We start from the raw sequence: 22247 nt of genomic DNA, 5'->3' as shown, positions 1-22247 counted from the left end.
ACTGGACCAGACAGAGGGCATTATGGGGACCACTTACTAGAGTTGGGAGCCAGGCATCGTCTCGTTATTTATAACGGGATGCTACAGTGGCTGGGGTCAGGAGGGCTGACATGCTTCCCACATGGGGGTCATACACGGACCGGAGGCACGGTGGTAGACTACATTATGGGGTCTTTGGAGGCATCACAGCTTGTCACCTCATTCTCCATTCCACCTCGTCCTATTGGAGCAGATCATACATACTTGGCATTTTCACTAGCCGGATCACCAGTATCACCAGCCCCCCACATACCGACGCCACACACTACCATCTACTTCACACATGACATGGCAGATATATACACTGGCAGAGTAGAGGATGGACTCCTACTCATGGATCCCCTGGCATCTATGGATACCATTACAGCCCAGCTCGCATCACTCCTACACACGGCTGCATTACAGAGCTTCCCACATCGTGTACACTCAGGAGAGCCTGCGAGACCTGGGACTATGCCCCAGAACAGATGGTATGATGACGAGTGCAGAGCCCTATACTCACGACTCCGCATACAGAGAGCCTTGGGAGCCATCACAGAGCAGGAGTCGAGGAGAGAGATGAGGAGACTTACTCGCCGCAAAAGGCGGGCCTTCGCAGAGATACAGGAGCTAGAGATCTTTCATTTCTTCATGAGTAGAGATAGCCCTGTCTCATGGCGGCACTTCAGAGAGCCCCGGACCCCGACGCCTATTGCAGACCCACAGACATGGCACACATATGCAGAGGGTCTATACCATGCCCCACAGCAGCCACCTATACCTCAGCCACAGGAGCCTCGACCTACCACAGCTAGCTTCTTTACCCACTCGATGGTACAGGAAGCTATCCGCCGCCTACAGCATGGACGGGCCGCCGACCATATGGGCCTGCAGGGTGAGCATCTCATATATGCAGTAGATTCTTTAGCTCCTTTTCTTGCACACCTGTTTAACAGGGCACTAGCAGAGGGTTTGCCTGCGGAGTGGACGATGCACACCATTGTGCCGATTCACAAAACAGGGGATATGCTCGATCCGAGCAACTACAGGACGGTTATGGTTGGCCACGTGCTAGCCAAACTCTATGGTGCAGTGCTGGAGCAGGAGCTTAGCTTATATGCTGAGCGAGCAGGCTTACGCTCATCAGGGCAGGCAGGCTTCAGGAGAGCTTTCTCTACCACTGACCATGTATTCACTTTGAGATGTATGATTGATCAGGCCAGAGTGAGGAAGAGAAAGCTCTATTGCTGCTTTGTGGATTTCCGCAAGGCATTTGACACAGTACCACGAGAGAGGCTCTTTCAGCGCCTGCAGTCTCTTGGCATACCAGCAGATATGACATGGGGCATCTATGCATTATATGAGCAGGTTTTTGGGCGAGTCAGATGTCCAGGAGGTATGTCCGAGACTATTGCTAGCACCATTGGTGTGAAGCAAGGATGCCCACTTTCCCCCACGCTATTTGGGTTATACATTGATGAGGTGGCTGACTTCATTACACGGGGAGGCGGAGATGGAGTGGATTTAGCAGGTACCTCAGTACATATTATGCTCTATGCTGATGATATTGTATTAGTGTCTGAGTCCCCAGGTGGTCTACAGCAGCATCTACATGCACTCCATGATTTCTGCACGCAGAGGGGTCTTACTGTGAACCTTGGGAAAACCAAGGTTATGGTCTTTCATACATCGAGACAGGGCAGGAGTCAGCTGACATTCACTCTCGCAGGATGCCAGGTGGAGGTGGTGACATCATACGTGTACCTAGGGGTTACCTTCTCTGCAGCAGCCACACGCTTTACCATGGGTTCAGCAGCCAGAGCTAGATTGACACGGGGATATGCAGCATTGGCTATGCTAGAGAGACAGTGCCACCAGGCGCATTTTCAGGAGCCCCGGACGAAGGGGTGGCTATTTGACACATTAGTCACACCGGCATTGATGTATGGAGCAGCAGTATGGGCGCCAGGCCTTGCTACTCATTGGTGGACACAGATAGAGAGACCACAGGCCCTCATGATGGCACGCATGATACGCAGCAAACCGTCAGTACCTCATGACATTATCCGAGCAGAGTTTGCTGCGCCTCCTATGATGGTAGAGGCCATATTTCAGACTATATGCCTGCTAGACAGATTCAGAGAGATGCCACATGACAGATTATCATACAGAGCTTTTCAGGCATCTAGACAGTTGGCTGAGGCAGGAGACAGAGGATCATGGTATGCACAGGTCACACATTGGTTCTCACAGCATGGCCTAGACATGGATCATCTACCACCATTCCAGTATGACAGGGATGCACCACATATCCGTCTCTCTCATAGTGAGAGGAACAGAGTATTGAGACAGGATCTATGGCAGCTCTATACACGAGAGACATGGATATCGCCTACACAGCCTCTTCCACCGAAGATGCTATACTACAGAGATCACTTCATGAGTATCACTGATGATGGATTTATAGAGAGGCCTAGATACATGGAGGGCTTTTTACCACACGGCTCCCGAGTGGCTATTGGTCAGCTCAGAGTTTCATCACACCGATTGGAGATTGAGACTGGCAGAGCAGCACGGATTCCCCGAGAGGAGAGGGTATGCAGATTGTGCAGAGAGGAGGTGGAGAGTGAGGAGCATTATGTATGCAGATGCAGAGCATATACAGCCATCAGAGAGAGATATCCCATTTTATTCAGAGAGCCACATTCCCTACGCCAGATCTTTGAGACAGCAGACCAGCGCATACTAGGGAGATACATTCTAGACATACAGCGCCACAGAGAGACATTATTACAGGCTCAGACAGCTCCAGAGGGGGGGCGACAGACACAAATTACTACATTTTTCCAGAGATCCATACCCCTCCCAGCCCCTACACGGCAGGGGATTACTCTCCAGAGAGCAGAGACACTTAGAGCCCGCAGGAGACAGAGGACACCTGGCTTTCGGACACCACGCCTATACCAGAGAGAGATGACAGAGATCAGAGCTCAGTTTCACAGAGAGGGTGCGGAGCGACTGGCTCGCTTCAGAGCACACCCAGGCATGTTCTTCAGGGAGCTGTGGACACCCCCTTCACTGATGTATACCATTTTATACCCCCAGTATGGTACAGGATGGAGCTAGCTAGGTTGCATATCATGATTGTATACTCCATGCATATAGCTTTGCATTCTCCTAGTAATAGAGCTCCATCCCCTGCACACCCAGATTCAGCTTTTTTATTCAGTACTTTTTCATTTTGTTGGGATGACAGAGGATACCCCATACAGGTACTCCGATTTGTCTCATAGGCCGAGTTCGGTCTTTTGGAAGACGTTAATAAAATCTTTCTTTCTTTCTTTCTCTCTCTCTCTCTCTCTATAGTAGACACTTAATATCGACCCCCCCATCGGCCACGATCACCTCATCAACTCCAGATCCAGGACATGCTCCACTGCCATCTAGCTACCTTTCCACGTGACATAGCTGAGGGAGACCTCTCGGCCATACTCGTCAGCCCCATGCTTGATATTTTGGAGAGTGATATACCATCTACTCGGAGCTGATGTTGCTCCCATGTTTTTATGTTCTTAGTATTCCATGATGAGTCTCCATGGACAGTTTTGTATCACCCCAGTGAGATAGCTATGTTTATGTTTTCTTTCTGTTTTATTTTCCATTCCATGATGAGATATGCCATGGACATTATTGTATCACTTTGGTCTCATAGGCCCATTGGGTCTTTAGTAGACCCTTAATATATCTATCTTTCTCCAATGCCATAGCCATGTATCCTTACGAGCCATCATAGCAACATAATCCTATTATCTGCTACTTGCCTCCCCACTTGCAGCTGGCCATCTATGGGGGCCACCAGCTGAGGACCAAAATCAGTACTAGAAGGGGGACCCCTTCAGTCCAACATGGACAGCTCGCCGGCAACAAGGACTAGAGGTGAGAAGCTGAGGAAATACACCTCGATTTGCGCGAGCACACAGAAGATCGACGACCCCCATATCAAAACATGCCTGACCACCATGAGAGAAGTATGCAAAATGCATGATACAGACATTAAGCACCTACAAAAGAAGCTCGAGGAGAACAAGGATAGTGATGACATCAGGCGTGAGTTGCGTGCCTCCATGCAAGAGGAGATGGATAGGTGGAAGGCAAGCATGCAGGCATACATGGCAACTCAGCTAAGCAAGATGCACGAGGAAATGGTCCAAATGTTGGACGCAAAAACCAGCCACCACACCTCACTAATCACGGAGTTGGAGGCCCAAGTCGCCACCCTTAAAGTGGAAAACGAGACCTTGAGGGCACGTACTCAATTTAAAGATGTTCACCGCCCACACCCACGCACAGCAAGGGATACCCGGGGGTCGGAAGGGCTGGCTTTACTATACAAGGAGGAGCTTCAACATGTGATACAGGTGGTCGGACAGGCTGAGGCCGCACGGTTCTTGTGGGTGAGGATCCAAACAGAGAGGGCCTGAGACATCTACCTTGCAATGTGCTACTTTGCACCCTTCAATTCTAACTATGCCACCCATGGAGAGTCCATGTACCTGCCCCTTTATGACGACATTATGAAGTTTTCCAGTCTAGGGGACATCCTCCTCGCTGGAGACTTCAATGCCCGCACCACGGGTGCACAGGTACCCTTCTTTGAGACAGATGATCCAATGTACCAAGAGATTGACATGGTGGGTTATGGATCTGGAAGACATCACAGGATACAACAGCCCGCACAGACTATGGAGAGTCTCTCTTAGCCCTCGGCGGGGCTCATAGGCTAGCCATTTATAATGGCCTCGCTAGATGGCCTAGATGCGACTCCTGCACCTCCTACCCCTTCGGACATGGAGCCAGTACAGTGGACTATCTAATGGGATCCCTCTCTCTCATCCCACTCATTCCGAAGTTGAAAGCTGCGAGTGATAAGTTGTGGGAAGAACTGCAGACCACTAAGAAAGATTGGGTGGAGGTGGTGAAGAAGCACAAACCCCCACAGAGCATCATACATGAGACTCTCGAGGAGGAGAAACGCAAGAAGGATAGGGCCCTCCATGTGCGTGTGGGGGCTACAGGAGATTGACATGGTGGTTATGGCATGAGGCTTTGCCAGATACTAGGAGTGGACGGGATCGCCCCCCCTTTTGCAGATACATGGAGGGCAGGCAAGGATATGACACGAGAGCGGCCCCTCATTATTAGATTCCCTGATGCCACCAACAGACAGGCCTTCTTAGACATGCAGGCTGCCCTCAAGGGCACACAGGTGTACATGGGAGATGATCTCACTCCAGCACAAGTGGCACACCGGCGTGAGGTTATGGTGATAGTTCATGAGGCCCGCAGAGCAAGCAAGTGAGCTATCTACAGAGATGGTAGGGTCATTATCACTGAGCGCCGTCCCAAATAGGGATGCGGGGTCTATGAGATCAAACACCTGAGGTTGGGAGTATGGAACAGCAATGGCATGCTATGGTCGAATCCAAGAGGCTTGAGCGAGATTCTCACAAGCAGGGATGTCATTTTTTATACAAAGACTCATCAGAGCCCTGAGAGGGGCTTACCATACATAGCCGGGTATGAGTGGGAGTCAGCTTTCCGAGGCGAGACCCACACATCAGGAGGAGTACGTGGCTCTGGAGGGGTAGCTGTTCATTTTAGATCCCATCTCCGACAAACTCTCAGCATCATCCGGAAGGACAAGGATGCACGGTATCTTTGGGTGCGGCTACAGCTTAGAAGTGACAGAGTCATCCACATTGCTGCGTGTTATTTTGCACCACACCACTCCCTTACGCCGCACAGCATGGCCACTCACCATACTTACCATTATATGGGGATATCACGGAGTTCTCACAGCAAGAGGAAGTCCTTCTTATCGGGGGTTTGAACGCGAGGACAAGAAGTCAACAGGTCCCACTACTCGATCTAGACGACCCTATTAAACAACAGGAGCTGGACATCACTGACACATGGTTGCAACGATCATCACAGGACCGTGAGGAGGTCACAGTGTATGGGAGATATTTCTTAGAGCTGGGAGCTGCACATGGTCTCGTTATCTACAACAGGATGTCTCGATGGCCCTCCTCCGATGCCCTCACCTCCTTCCCTCACTCATGAGGTACTAGCACTGTGGACTACCTTATGGGATCTCTGGTTTTGGCACACCTTCTCCCCGACTTCACCATCCTGCCACCCCCTTTTGAAGCTAACCATGCCTACCTCTCTTTCACTCTTACCAGCACACCACCCGTCCCTCCACCACCACCCCCCATCTCACATTAAACTCAGGTCCTTTTCGATCACGAGCTTGACCTTGTTTACTCCAACCACATCTACCGCCAACTCCAAGATGCAGAACCTATTGTCCCCCTATCCACCCTCACATCACAGCTCACCACCACACTCCACACATCCGCCACCGCTTCTTTCATCTACAAGCCGCCATAACTGTTGATATGATGACGAATGCCGGGCAACACGCTCCCGTCTTAAGCATAAGGTACGAACTGGGCAAATCATGAAGCACCAAGCGCAACGGATTTCTCAATGGCTCACCCAACGCAAGAAACAGGAGTTCTATGCTCGCAAAGAGGATGAGTTATACTGACTTTTCTTAGGGCCGAATTGCAAAGAGGCCTGGAGGAAACTCCCAGAATATTGCCCTCCCACACCTATCACCTGCCCGGACACATGAAACACCTATGCACGCTCCCTCTATCATATCACCCATCAGCCACCCGTACCCCCACCACCAGATCCCCGTCACACCACTTCGACCTTCTTCAAAAAGGGCATGGTCCTCAAGGCCATTAGTAGACTATGCAATGGGCGAGCCCGGGATCATGAGGGACTCACTGCCGAGAACATCTCGCATGCCGATGATACCTTGGCGCCCCTACAAGCCTACATGTTCAATAGAGCCCTTTGTGAAGGATTTCCACCCTCTTGGTCCACCAACACAATCACCCCCATCCTCAAAGCCGGAGATCAACTTGATCCTAATAATTACAGGACAATCATGATTGGCCACACATTGGCCAAACTCTATGGATCAGTTCTAGAGACGGAGCTCAATTCATTTACAGAGAGCCAAGGCTGCAGAGCCTCAGGACAGGCTGGCTTTTGAAGGAGCTATTCTACCCTTGACCACATCTTCACCCTCCGTGCCATCATCGAGGTGGGTAGAGCACGACATCAGAGGATTTACTCCTGCTTTGTGGATTTCCGCAAAGCCTTTGATATTGTACCCCGAGACCACCTCCTACACCATCTACAGGAGATCGGAGTCCCATCTGACATGGTTTGGAGCATCATCGCCCTCTATGAGTCCATCACTAGATGAGTGAGAGCCCCAGGAGGTGCATCACAGGAGATTCCCAGCACTATTGAGGTGAAACAAGGTGGCCCTCTATCACCCACAACAAACCCATTCTCCACTGAGAATTGAGCATACGAACTTGACTTATCTCGAGTACATGAGGCAAACGAGGCTGACTCATCCCTCAGTAGAGAATCATCCTAGATTCTCTTGCTTACATCTCGCAAAGTGAGGATCCTCCAACTGTGCTTCCTTAATTTCTTGAAGCAAAGAGCTTTCCAATACCTCATAATGATTAAATCTTGTCCTGAATGGTGTCTTAAACACATCCTTTTCTTTTACTCTGAGTCTTCTCTGATGGTACCCACTTTTTAAATCTATCTTACTAAAGATAATTGCACACCAAGAGCATCTAAAAGATCATCAATATGAGACAAAGGATACTTGTGTTTAACAGTGACTTTATTTAGTCCTCTATAATCAACACACATCTACATTGATGAGATCTCGAGCTTCGTTGACGGATTAGGCGGGGCTGGTCCCACACTGGCAGGCATATTGATCCCCATGCTACATCGTCGTCCTGTCAGACTCAGTCAAGGGACTTCAGAGACAGTTGGATGCCTTACATGACTTTTGCACTCAACGGGACCTCTCTGTTAACCTTGGTAAAACCAAGGTAATGGTCTTCAATACCTCTCGCCCCTTCACATCCAGGTTGAGCTTCACATATAGAGGGGATCCTATGGAGATTGTCTCATCCTATGCTACCTTGGTGTCACTTTCAGTGGCCCACGCTTTACCATGGTTCCCGCAGGACATGCCAGAGTGACATGGGGATATGCAGCCTTGAGCTTACTTGAGCACCAGTGCTTCCAAGCACATTTCCAGGAGCCCAGGACAAAGGGCTGGCTTTTTGACACCCTCGTCACACCAGCCTTGATGTATGGAGCAGCCTTCTGGGGCCAGATTTATCCGATGACAATTGGCAACGAGTTGAGAGGCCCCAGGTCATGATGTTCTCCCGTATGATCCGGAGCAAACCATCAGTTCCACACCAGATTATCCAGGCAAAGTTTGCTGCAACCCCGATGGTAGTGGATGCACTCTTCCAGACAGTCACATGGATCCCCCCAGGTACTCAAGGCTTGCCCTAGAGTCCTCCAGACAGCTAGCACTTGAGGGCCACTCTGGAGTATGGTATGCACTAGTTTCCACTTAGTTCTCGGTATACAGGCTCCGCTGGACCGCCTACCCCCCCTTCATTACAGTTTGGACTCCCCTTTTCTCTGGCTCTCTCACGAGGATACCAACCGGGTTATCCGCTTAGATCTTCTCAGCCTCTACACCCATTGCACATGGATCACACCTCCGGAGCTCCCCAACGAAGATGCACTTCTACAGAGATCACTTCCTCACACTCATTGAGGATGGATGCATCCAGCAGCCGGGCTACTTGAGTGTTCACATGCCCATGCCATGCGGATTGCGATTGGCCAAATACGGTTTTCATCCCATCGCCTCAGACTGGAGACAAGTAGAGCTGAGCGCATCTTCAGAGCCAGGAAGCTCATACGGAGACCCAGAGAGGAGAGGATCTACCGACTATGCCACACAGAGGTTGAGACAGAGGAGCATTACATGTGCCGCTTCCCAGTATACTATGAGATCCGCGGGAGATTTCACTATCTATTTCGTGAGGGATTTGGTCCACTCTCCAAGATCATTGACTTCCAAGACCAACGTTGCCTAGGCCTCTTCCTGCTTGAGCTCCGCAGACACAGGGACACCTTCTTGAGAGAGCTTCGGCCCCAGCCACCCCGCTCCCTCCCTCGCCTGCCAGCCATCACCAGTTTCTTCCGGACCCAAGAGGTCGACGACACCAACATGGTGGATCTTGTGGACCCTCCACGAGCTGCTCTGGACCTACCTCACCCGAGAGAAGTTACCTTGGACCGAGCCTCTGCACTCCAGCGTGCCCGCCCCCATCAGCCACGATCACCTCATCAGCTCCAAATCCAGGACATGCTCCACCGCCATCAAGCTACCTTTCCACGTGCCACAGCTGAGGGAGACCTCTCGGCCATACTCATTAGCCCCATGCTTGATATTTTGGAGAGTGGTATACCATCTACTCGGAGCTGATGTTGCTCTCATGTTTCTATATTCTTAGTATTCCATGATGAGTTTCCATGGACAGTTTTGTATCACCCCAGTGAGATAGCTATGTTTATGTTTTCTTTCTGTTTTATTTTCCATTCCATGATGAGATATGCCATGGACATTATTGTATCACTTTGGGCTCATAGGCCCATTGGGTCTTTAGTAGACGCTTAATATATCTTTCTTTCTTTCTCTCTCTCTCTCTCTTGGGGGAGGTTCCACTGCCTCGTCTGAGCTGGGTTCGGACCACTTTCTTGGATCATGGACTTCCCGGATCAGAGATGCTTGGGACTTTTTCTTCTAGAGCTCCATAGACACAGGGAGTCCTTAGTGAGATCCAGATCACCTGTACTTGCTCGAGGACCAGCACAGAGAGCTCTCACCGACTTCTTCCATACCAGCACTCCGAGGGCCGATCCACCCATCATACCCAAACCACAGGCTAGTGCAGGAGCTCGATCAAGAGGTGTGACACTCAATAGAGCCACTGAGTTATGCAGAGCTTGACGCCCCAGACCCCATGGCCCTCACCCACGGCCAGGCCACCACGGGAGGATCCGGGGTATCATCTCCCATCATCGCAGGACCTTCTCGCGCCAGCTCAGTTTTACCACCTTGAGCACCATGTCATGGCGGCCCATAAGGGATGTATTAGGGTGATATGAGAGCTCTCTGCTCATGTACCTAGATCAGATTTTATAGTTCTAGATTTTTGTGATCTTTCTTCAGTACTATTTTGTGCCCAAGATGATGTACCTCATGGATATGATGTAACCTTTTGGTCTCATAGGTCATTTTGGCCTTTTGAAGACGTTAATACAACTCTCTCTCTCTCTCTCTCTCTAGTTACCAAAGCCATGTTCCAGTCAGTTACATTTTTGCAGAGGATATGGGAGCTCCCCAGACAGAGATACCCATACCTAGCACTTATCTCTTCCATGCAGTTAGCAGCAGACAGTGATACACGATGTTGGTACACCCGATGTGTACCTGGCTGAGATTACATGGCATGACGATTGATGCACTCCCTCCATTTGATTACAGCCTGGACTGCCCCTTCTTGGACCTTAGTTGCTCTAAGCAGAATAGGGTGATCAGGATGGGTATCGTGAGGCTAGATGCAAAAACGACATGGTCCAGCCCCCCCCCCCCTACCACTAGGCACGAAGATGGCCCATATCAAGACCATTTTCTACCTCTCTCCCCAGATGGCTTTGTGACAAGGTCTACATACATGGACACCCATCTCTCACATGGCATTCGCAGTGCCATTGGACAGATCCGCACTTCATCACATCAGCTGAGGGTAGAGTCTCGCAGATACGAGGGGATGAAGCCAGAAGACCGCATTTGTCAGCTATGTCACCAGGAAGTGGAGTCAGAGGAGCACTACATATGCCGATGTACTGTGTACTATGAGATACGAGGGAGATACTAGTGTCTCTTCTGAGAGGGTTTTGGACCATTACGACATGTGATGGAGTTTGAGGATCAGAGGTGTTTGGGGCTTTTCTTATTGGAGCTCAGACGCCATCGAGAGGCCCTCCTACGAGCTAGGACAACACACCAGGATCCACCCCGCCAGCGAGCCATGACAGATTTTTCAGGGCCAAGACCACCCCAGATACGACTAGGATCTCCACTACCCCCTCGGAGAGCCAAACGTCCCATAGACGTCCTTCAGGAGGAGTCACCCTTGACAGAGCCATAGCACTTTGTCGAGCGAGATGCCCACGCTTACCAAGACCTCGTCCACGGCCGCTTCATCACCCATCATCACCCGCCACAGGAGACGACTGCCCCGCCACTTTAGTCTCTCTATCTTACAGCACCCCATGAGGGAGATACTGAGATGAGCAGATTACACCAGTCTTATGCTAGTTGTAGATATTATACACTTTTGTTGTACCTCAGTAGGAGTATTTTCCTTTCATAGCTGTTTAGGACTGTTTTAGGACCTTTTTAGTCCTTTTTGTCTTACTTTTGATGAGACACCATCAGTTGTGTACTATGTTTTGGTCTCATAGGCCACTTTGGCCTTTCGCAGACCTTAATCTCTCTCTCTCTCTCCATGCATATAGCTTTGCATTCTCCTAGTAGTAGAGCTCCATCCCCTGCACACCCAGATTCAGCTTTTTTGTTCAGTACTTTTTCATTTTGTTGAGATAACAGAGGATACCCCATACAGGTACTCCGATTTGTCTCATAGGCCGAGTTCGGTCTTTTGGAAGATGTTAATAAAATCTTTCTTTCTTTCTCTCTCTCTCTCTCTCTCTCTCTCTCTCTCTCTCTCTCTCTCTCTCCACACACCATGGAGATCTTTCATCCTCCATGCTAGTTGTAGATATTATACACTTTTGTTGTACCTCAGTAGGAGTATTTTCCTTTCATAGCTGGACTTTTTTAGTCCTTTTTGTCTTACTTTTGATGAGACACCATCAGTTGTGTACTATAGGCCACTTTGGCCTTTTGCAGACGTTAATCTCTCTCTCTCTCTCTCTCTCTCTCTCTCTCTCTCTCTCTACACACACCATGGAGATCTTTCATCCTCCATAGTCTCTTGATGTGCAAGTTTCCATGGCTCACCATTTTCAACACACGTGCCATAGATATGAGACGAACCTGGGAAAAGAAGATCTCATCCATGGCTTCTCTAGCATAGAAAGCTTGGGGAGGCATGAACTGCCGTCTATTATTCCAATCTTGTAACTGCATCACACAGGAGCATCGATCTCACTTATCACAATTGCAAACAAAATGTAGGATCAAAAAGAGCGATGCTTTCAAGAGTAGGATCAAAAGCCTCCCCACTTTCTTGAAATGGCAGTAAAACCCGTTAGCTTACCTCTGCAAGAAGCCTGGAAGAAACACCGCTGACCTTCTGCCTAAAAGGAATCAATGAAAAGATCTTGCCGGCAGCATGAGATTTGGGCCTATTCCTTTGTGCAGCTGAAGTTCCTGGTGTCAATTTTGAGGGCAACACCCATAGCAGCTGCCACAAAGCCTGCCAGTGACACAAACAGTTTCCCTTTCTTATTTCAATGTTGATACTCCACGCACACGTGTTGGAAAAAAAAAACTCCGCGACAGAAAAGACAGAAAACAGATGAGCATTACCTCCTTCAGTATGATGACTAGTAGTCTTATGTCATCTAATCGAAGTGGCTTCTCCTGCTCATAGAACTCTTCGTTGTCGATACTTACAAGCATATAACTAAGAGCGCACAAGTGAATAGACAATCAGTGCTCCCCCCCCCCCACACACACACACACGTGTGTGCACGAAGCATAAACGATACTAACGGTTGCCAACAAATTAAAATGTGCGACCCTACACAAATGTTCTCAAGCTGAACTTGCAAAGGCTTTCACCTATATACACGACAGAATATTGACAGTGGAAGCATCAAGCCATCTATATCTGTTGCTGGATGACTTTCATTGTTCTCCTTCCCCTGGAGCTTGACGATGGGCCATTCACGTGCTAAGTGGCATCTCTCCATATAGTGCCAGAGGTGTGAAATAAGCTGAGTGTTGTAGGCCAAGATCATTATGGCCCCCGAGTTCGGAAATAAGGAAGAAGTGGCATAGAGAAATGCACAGACTTCACCCATAGCTGCAGCCTCGATACTAGATGGAGGTGCTTCCGTTAGCTCGGTTCCTTTTTCTGCCATAGAAACATCTGGAAAAGCTAGCCTGACCTGTTGAACAACCAGAACAGGTATTCACACACCAATCAAAAATATATAATCCCATAAAGCAAAATGCATAACCACTAACCAGACACAGAACACTTGGGAAGGGACTAGCTCAAAGAAAAGCAGAGAATATGCACTCTCCAGACCAAACCTCAAAGAACCTCACAATTTGTTTTTGCTTACCAGATGTTTTAGAATATCTACTTTGCTGGCATACAGAAGTTGATCTTCTAGAGCTCTGTCCGACAGCACTGCAACAGCAGGTCCATCTTCTTCCATGTTCTCCTCAGAAGCTTCATGAAGGCATCATAAGTGAGACATCACTAACTAACAAAGTCAGCATAAGCCAAGCATGCATTTCCACTATTGAAATCAAGCAGATCATGCTTACTACCTTCAACAATAGCTTCTGAGGATTTTATATATTGAGAAGGAAGCTCTTCCATCAGACATCTTGCAATTGTTGCAAAGTTAACAGCCTGAAACAGAAGCCCAAACATGCTGTTGGCATCCGTGATATGCTTCCTACAATAGCAGAAAGACATGTAGACATAGCTTTTACCAGTTGCCAAGTGCAATCCTGTAGACATAGAGCTGATCCTGAAACTTCTAGAAGATTCCCAAGCAAGCATACATTCGAGGGAAACTGTGCAGATATGTTTGGGGGCAACTGTTCAACGAATTCAGGTAAGGATGAGGCCAGCTGGCAGATTGAGAATGCCCAAAGACCCTTGCTCACAAAAACCTGGTAAATTACAAAGAAATGCTTCAACATACCTACTAAGCATGCAAGAAAAGCTACTGTGAACAAGACACTCATGGACACTCTACCCAAATGTCACCTGTTTCACAGAGCGAAACCTCTGGAATAGAAGTGGAATGGATAAAATCTGTGTTGGAAAGCTCCAACTTTCTAGTCTGCTAACAGTTTGCCCTTTTTCTAAGTGCCTTAGTGCAAGCGAAACCACCGCCTGCTCTAAGCAGGAGACATGGTTACCCAAGCTATCCTGTCCCGGCTGCTGCCAAAAACAAAAGAAAAACATTCAGAAACAGTGTAAGAAAGCAAACACACTCTGAAACCTAGCAATACTAGCATGATATACATGTGCATCTCCACTGTCAATTCAAAAGTTACACGCTGCAGCAGCTGCCTACCACAATCAGAAGAAGTTCCCGAAGAAGCAAGAATAGCTTCTTCTCAAAGAGGAACTCGATGACCAATCCAGCCCAGGAATCTCGTGTATCTGTGAGTGTGAGTACAGTTTGTAAAAGAAGAGCCGCCACATTGGCTGGTGAACTCCATTCTGGGGCAGGTGACAACAGCTCCACCTTCAAAGACTCACTGCAAAACCACAAGTAAAAAATAACATTTCATTTTTTTATTAGACAGCAAAGAAAAGCCTATAACAATAAATGCATATAAACCCACCCCTCCCCCCCCCCCCCCCCCCCCCCCCGGTGATTAAACATCAGAAATGCCTTGACATCCTGTTTACAGAATGCACTAAGAAAAGAAGTGAAGAGCTCCACCAATGTGGGTCTTAAGGCTGGATACACAAGGAACACGCCCGCCTGTCACTTACTTTTCAACGGCAAATCGGGACCACCCATTTCAAACAAAGGACAACCAACCCTCACACACAAGCGAAACACCTGTCTTCACCCCCAGCTGACTGGGATGCCAACCCATGCCAGTTAGGATGCTTCGGATGAGTGGCATCCCATGCCCATCCATCCAATAAGTAAAAAATCTACGATTAGTGTTGAACACAAACACGAGCTTAAACAAGGTGTAATCACACAATAATCAAGATAATTGACATTGATCATCTCACTCTAATGGCATCAATCTATTCCATCAAGTTGTAGCAAGACCCACCTTGACTTTATCCTGCTGTTTCTTGGTCTTTGATGCCTCCTGGATGTTCCTGCTAATGCTTGTGGACCTACTTCTCACTAGGAGTCAAATGAGAAATGAGGGAATTGGAGAAGCTTCTTTATAGAGACTCTGCAAGCTCTCCCAAGAAGCTAAATGAATCTATGCATTCACACCAATAATATTCCCACCACAATCGCCGGCATCATGATCTATATATTGATGTTTGGTGCCCGACATTGGCCTAACAAGCTGCAAGATATCACCACAAGCTTCAACTCCAACAAAATAGTGCAAGAATTGTTAGCACATTCATCCCCAGTTTCTGGTGTCCTTTGGGTCCCTTTTGCATGGCCCTTGCTTGTGGGCTGGCCACCCGTATTTTATATATTTTTCTAGGATTTTTCCCAGCCTGTATGGTTTTTTCCCAGTCGGCCAGTTTCAGTTTCAGTGTCTCCAGTCGGCCAGCACTCCTCAGTCTTGTATCTTGCCTAGTCTATCTTTTGCTCCCTCATTTATGAGATTGCTTGTGTCTCGTGCTTGGGACTGTAGTTCAGCACACTCTAGTGCTCTTTTGCTTCCGCTCTGTGCACTCTTTCATGGTATCAACGCTCCCGGTTCAGTGATTCCATCTGCTGCCCTAGATTCAGCCCTATTTACAGCTCCTTAACCTCTGCGTTTTTCTCAGATTTGCAGCCTTCTACTTGCTGCGTTTTCTGGACAGCTTCTGCTGATTGTTTTCCGTTCAGTTTGGCTTCATCGCTTGTAGCTAGAAGGTAATTTTCTCTTCAGCATTTTACTTCTACTTGGAGTTTGGATCTAGGCGGCCTGTTTTTTCAGGACAGCAGCCCCTCTTTGGCTGCGTTTTCCTCTCCGATGGACATTCCCTTTCGCAGAGGGGGGATTGTGGTGGTTCGGGCTTTGGTGGCACCCTTGGTACCTGTGGAGGACACTTCTTCTGAGATTGTGCATATTTCTGAGATTGAGCCCAAGCTTTTGTGATGGCTGCTGAAACCGGCCTTCTGAAATCTGACGCGCGGTGGAACAAACACTCGCACACAAAACACTTCATCACCCATGCGAACTTGGAAAAGGAAAACAAACAGGGGAGCTAGAGTGCTCCTGCAAATAGTACAAGGACACCGACTGGCCCCAAAACGCAGTGGCGCCCCTTGCGGTATTTCTTTACTTGATCAAATTTGAGTACAAAGTACAACTTGTCGAATCCTCTACCAATAGGATCTCTTATAGCTTTTCACCCAAGACTTCCAAATAAGAACTCTCGTTATTCCAACACAGCATTCCATAGAGAAGGCACACCTGTACGATACCTCCCTACTTGAAAAGGTCTTCTCCATCGCTATCATGGATCCCACAACCCTTTCCCAAATAGCAGTAGGTCTGTACCAAACCACATGTCCTTCTTATAGTCTCAGCTTGCATGTAACCTCCAGAAAACTAGAACCTGTTCGCATGAATTCAGAGACATGCTTTCCACCTGAAACCAAAGACCTGTATCTGATAAACCATAGACCTATATCCATAAACCATAGGCATGTTTCCTCGATACCAAAGTCCTGTTTCTTCTCGAAAAACCAATCCCATGTTTCCATGACAGATAAACCCACATATGCACCATCCAATCACAGTGCCAAAAATCTAGAGAGAGAAAGATAGAGGACATGTCTGAATACACATAGGTCCATGTCGAAGAGCAACACACCTCTTCCAAGAACATCATCCTGTGCATATGTAGCTTGATCCTCTGCATCCTAATCTCGTAAACAAAACTTGCTTGCAAAGAGAGAGAGAGAGAGAGAGAGAGAGAAACCCCTTGGCTGTCAACCCCTCGTTGCCTCCTTCAGCTCGCCTTCTTCCGAGAGAGAGAGAGAGAGAGAGAGAGAGAGAGAGAGAGAGAGAGACCCGCGCTGGCTGCTTCCACATATGCAGCCCGCCTGCACACACCTGACTGCCCGGCTGACTATAGTGAGTCTCCCGCCCGACTCCCGCTGCTGGCTGCAGCCCAAAGGCGCAGCCACCTGGTCTTCCACATGTGAGGCCTCCCCTCAGAAGCCTGCCCAGCTGCCCGACTGGCAGCAGCCCATAGGTGCAGTCACCTGGTCGCTTGCCTGTAGGCTGTACTCCATGTGCAGCTGCACCCACCTGGAGCCCTTGCATAGCAGCCGCCTGGAGTCCTACGCGCGCAGCAGCACCTGTTGTGGCCCATGCGCAGCAGCAATACACGCCGCCTGTATACCATGCGTAGCGGCGCTGTCCCACATGGCGACCACCTCCAAGGGATACCCGCCATGCCACACGACGATGATCCATGCGTCAACCTACCTCTTCAATAGCCACCCTTCACTTTATAAAGAGGCGATGCGCTTTTTCTCAAAAACGCCAAAAGCAAAGATTAAAAACGCAGGCCTTAAAAAATAATAATTTAATCATCAAAGGTTATTAAACCTTATAAATTTGAAGGTCCCTTTTGTCCCCTTTCACACTTGGGCTGGCCACCATATATGGGTTTCCTTTTCATATCCAACTTGATGCCGTTCACACTGTCCATCCCGTGCCCGTGCCCGTGCCCGTGCCCACTGACTTGTTGTCCAGAGGGAAAAACACAAGGTCGTAACAGCTGCTCCGAGTACTCTTCATATTTCTTAATGTCAAGCACATACACTACATCTAGAAGACATAAATCTCCACCATATGCTATTATGAGGATCACCTCACCAACACACTCAACTAGATAAGAAGAATTGTTTGCACATGTTGCCCTTTTGCCTTCAAGGCCAGCCATAAGCTTCTTGAACAAATTCCTCTGTGAGGTATGTTGTTTAGAAGCACCACTGTCAAAGTACCATGTGTTGTGTCTTTCATTGACACTGAGAGACATATGCTCTAATGATGCATCATAACTACAAGTAAGAAAAGTCCACTCATCTTGCACAAGATTTACTAATGCATCATCTTTCACTGCAAGTGATGAAGAAGAATCTACAGCCATGCCGCTTTCCTTTTTCTTCTCATTTGCAAGCTGCTTTCTACACTCATTCAAATAGTGACCTGGCTTTTTGCAGTAGTGACATTTTCCCTTTTTCTTAGGCTTGCCTACATCATTTTTAGCCTTCTATGAAGCCTGTCCCAAATCAACCTTTGGCTAAAAATTCGTTTGGCTTTTCCTTTGTCCTTGCCTTGGGCAACAAAAGCCTCATCACTGCCATGCATGACAAAAGATTTGTTCTTCCGATTCTACTCCTCCTGTAGTAACAAGCCAACCAACTCTTCAACCAAGATTGGTTCCGAGTTCCCCCGCATAGATAGAGTAAGCGATGTGTGGAACTTCAAATAAGTTTCTGGTAGTGATAATAGTGTCCTAGAAACCAGCTCCTTTTCAGAAATGACCTCATTAATATTGAGGAATTGCTCCCAAACGTCCTGGATCTTTGTAAGATGATCAACCATACTGTCACCATCAAGTTCCTTCTTGAGATATGCAATCCTGGCCTCATTCTTTGCCTGATACATGGTTTCAACTTTCAAGTACATCCCAGGCTCGTCGTGAGGTCCTACAAGACCTGATATGCGGTATGATTGATCGCTTTACAGACAAAGCAATCAAAGCCATCGCTTTACAGACAAAGCAATCAAAGCCATCGCTTGGGTATCATGAGTATCCCATCTTTTCTGCTCCAATGAGGGAGGATTGGGTATTGCAGCTTGCTGAGCACCGCGGCCAGGTGTGTTAGGTGGTATGTCTGCAAGGCATACATCTTCACCTAATACATAACCCCATAAGCCTTTGGCCATGCACAAGGTTGAGGAGTGTGTGATGGCTGTCCGGTAAGTAGAGGAGGTTGCACATAGTCAGTTATTCCCCGCTTCCCGAACTCAAAAAAGCAACAAAAAGCATGATGCTTTTCCCTCTGTTTTTTCTCATGGATATGGAGTTCTTTGCAAAACCCCACTGTCCACACATCCAACCACACCAACATTCTCCCTCAGCCCCCTTATTCCCTGCTTACTGTCCAAGCGTCCCAGACCTTGGAAAACAAAGGAACAACGCAAAAACTTGAGCTCTTGAAGATCCAGGCGATGGATTTTCTCCTCTCCCCCTTTCAGATTTTTCCAAGCCTAATTCAAACAGGTCTTGCTCTGATACCAACGGAAAGCCCCCAGGCTAGCAGACCCTGCAATTAAGCATTAACAAACACGAGAAACACACAAAGACCCGGGCATCTAGCTCACCATAGAGGCATTCAGGCTCACACCCAAGCACAGGGGAGTAGTAGCATCACAAACATAGCTCCACGTGCAAAGTCCTTGGCGTCCCATACCACCAAAACACATCCATCGGATGTAAGCACAAAGTAGTCTCAAGGCCTCGAGTCGAGGTCTAAGGATCTCTCCCTCAAACTAACTCATAAAGTCACTTATATAGGCCTCCTGTAAACTAGGAGCCAAGTATAGCACGTCCTCCACTTAAGATGCCTTGCCCATAGGCTATGGCTAACCTAACCTGAAGGTCTTAACCTTGATTAGCCTTGGGATGTAACAACTGTAGAGCAGGTAAGTGGGCTATCTACAGAGATGGCACGGTCATTATCACTAAGCGTTGTCCCAAATAGGGACGCGGGGTCTATGACACCAAACACCTGAGGTTAGCAATATGGAACTGCAATGGCACCCTATGGTCGAATTCAGGAGGTTTGAGCGAGATTCTCACAGGCAAGGATGTCATTTTCTATTAAGAGACTCATCAAAGCCCTAAGAGGGGTTTACCATACATAGCCGGGTATGAGAGGGAGTCAGCTTTCCAAGGCAAGACCCACACATTAGAGTACGTGGCTTAGAAGGGGTAGCTGTCCTTTTAGACCCCATCTCCAACAGATTCTCAGCTTCGTCCAGAAGGATGAGGATGCACGGTATCTTTGAGAGCGGCTACAGCTTAGAGTCATCCACAATGTTGTGTGTTATTTTGCACCAAGCCACTCCCCTTATGCCGCACAACATGGCCAATCACCGTACTCACCATTACATGGGGATATTATGGGGTTCTCACAGCTGGGGGAAGTCCTCCTGCTCAGGGACTTCAACGCTAGAGTGGGGAGTCAATAGGTCCCACTACTCGACCTAGGCGACCCTATTAGACTACAGGAGCTAGACATCACTGACAGGGGTTACAGAGATCATCACACGATCATGAGAAGGTCCCGGTGTATGGGAGACATTTCTTAGAGCTGGGAGCTGCACATGGTCTTGTTATTTATAACGGGATGTCCCAATGGCGAAGCCCTCACCTCCTTCCCTTACTCAGGAGGTACCAGCACCGTGAACTACTTGATGGGATCTCCGACTTTGGCACACCTTCTCCCTAACTTCTCCATCCCGCCACCCCCCTTTGAAGCTGTCCATCCCTACCTCTCTTTCACTCTTACTTGCACACCACCCCCCATGTCACATTACAACCAGGTCCATTTTAATCAAGAGCTTGACCCTATTTACCCCGACGACATTTACTGCCAACTCCAGGATGTGGAACCTACTGTCCCTCTACCAGCCCTCACATCACAACTCACCACCATACTCCACACACCTGCCACCACTTCTTTCATCTGCACGTGACGGTCTACCGCCAAGCCACCTTGCAATTCCATGCCCTAGAACTGTTGGTATGATGACGAATGCCGAGCCACACTGTGTGAAAACATGCCATTTTATCCAGCCCAAAAGGGTATTTTAGGGCATTTTAGGTATTTAATTTGTCTTTGCTGCTGGCCGACAGTTTACCCTGACCGACCAGCAGTCCTTCAAACATGTAAAAGAAACTCAACGTTATTCACTCCACCAACACATCACAATCTGGAGTCTTGCTGCAGCCGGTGCTCCTTCATCTTCAGGTAGTGCATCATTTACCTGCTACGGCTGCTGGAGTTGTCGGATCTTCTGGCTGTGCATCCTCTCCTACTGCGTTTTACATCAGCACATCATTTCTGCTACATTCAGCGTTTTACATCAGCACATCATCAGTGCTTACATCAGCGTTTACATCAAAAGATCAGCAGTGCTTATTACATTCAGCATTTTACATCAGCACATTATCAGTGTTTACATCAGCAGATCATCAGCATATCAGCGTTTTGTCCACAGCTCATGGGACAGCAGCCCCTCTCTGCTCCTTGACCTCGACATCGCGACAGCAGCCATCTCTGCTCGTTTCTTCAAAACCGCAGCCTACCATCTGCCTTGGATTGTGGCCTTCTCCACCCTCTGCATTATCACGGGACAGCAGCCCTCTCTGCTCCTTCGGAGTCTCACACTGAGCTCTTGTACTAGATTTTATCATATATACACTCACTCATTGCTTTGCTCTGATCTCTCATATATTTGGTCCTTTCGCCCTCTTGCCCTCACATGGTATCAGAGCTATCATGAGCAAAAGGATTGACCTTGAGAGCACACAGCATGGTTCGTCTACCCACAATTCCGGAGGACCAGCCTTTCTTACCAGATGTTGATTCTCCTTATTCAGATATAGATCACACAAAGGATGGGACTCCTTATTCACTGGAGAGCCCCGTTCGAGGTCTTTCATTGGGAGACGACCAGCCCATTTTCACCTACTCACCCTCTACACCCTTGGCATCTCATCTTTCTTCTCCGAGCTTATCAGATGTCACTTCCAAAGGAGGATACATGCCTACAGCTAGTGTGCCAGTACTGGACCCGGGTATTCAGCCTCATCTGGAGAGCCCTACTACTCGGTCTAGCCGACAGCCTGGACTTCAGTATGGGATTTTTTCTCAGGAAGGACAGGTACCTCCTCGGTCATTCGGACATCCATCATCATCAACCCTGCCGGTGACCACGTCAGGCTCATATGTGCCTTTGAGTACTTATGTTCCTAATTCTACCTGGTTGTCTTCTTCTGTAGGACAGGTTCAACATATGGCACCATCGATTACCCTCGATCCCTAGAATTATGTGAACCCAAATAGAGGAGAGTCTAGGAGTACAATTCACTCCCAGACTTCTGGTGTTCAAGGAGGTAACAATGTTTCCTCTTCTGGTTCACCTTATGTTCCTGCTCCTAATGTGTTTTGGAATACTGCTCAACCTCAAGCACAAAACCCTCCCACCCAACCCATGTCTTTTCTTGCTAGTG

General features: G+C 48.3%; 1 protein-coding gene across 2 annotated transcripts in view; it reads right to left on the bottom strand.

Moving 5' to 3' along the window:
- LOC147629928 (E3 ubiquitin-protein ligase UPL6-like) overlaps positions 1–22247 on the bottom strand; it is a 124561-nt gene that overhangs the window by 65112 nt on the left and 37202 nt on the right. The window contains exons 5-13 of one of the 2 annotated variants that reach the window (XM_086811458.1): positions 14359–14545; positions 14046–14222; positions 13766–13948; positions 13598–13682; positions 13387–13496; positions 12878–13206; positions 12623–12719; positions 12351–12509; positions 12128–12214 (exon numbers count right to left, since the gene is read on the bottom strand). In XM_086811458.1, the coding sequence (XP_086667584.1) occupies positions 12128–12214; positions 12351–12509; positions 12623–12719; positions 12878–13206; positions 13387–13496; positions 13598–13682; positions 13766–13948; positions 14046–14222; positions 14359–14545 (1414 nt within the window). The remainder of the gene's footprint in view (positions 1–12127; positions 12215–12350; positions 12510–12622; positions 12720–12877; positions 13207–13386; positions 13497–13597; positions 13683–13765; positions 13949–14045; positions 14223–14358; positions 14546–22247) is intronic. The other variant, XM_086811459.1, reaches the window with a different exon arrangement.

This window comes from Cibotium barometz, chromosome 17 (assembly GCF_041138505.1).
Source record: "Cibotium barometz isolate CiBa-2024 chromosome 17, ASM4113850v1, whole genome shotgun sequence".
NCBI classification, from domain to species: domain Eukaryota; kingdom Viridiplantae; phylum Streptophyta; class Polypodiopsida; order Cyatheales; family Cibotiaceae; genus Cibotium; species Cibotium barometz.
Note: the sequence above shows the minus strand (reverse complement) of the source record. Positions and strands in the feature narration are given on the sequence as shown.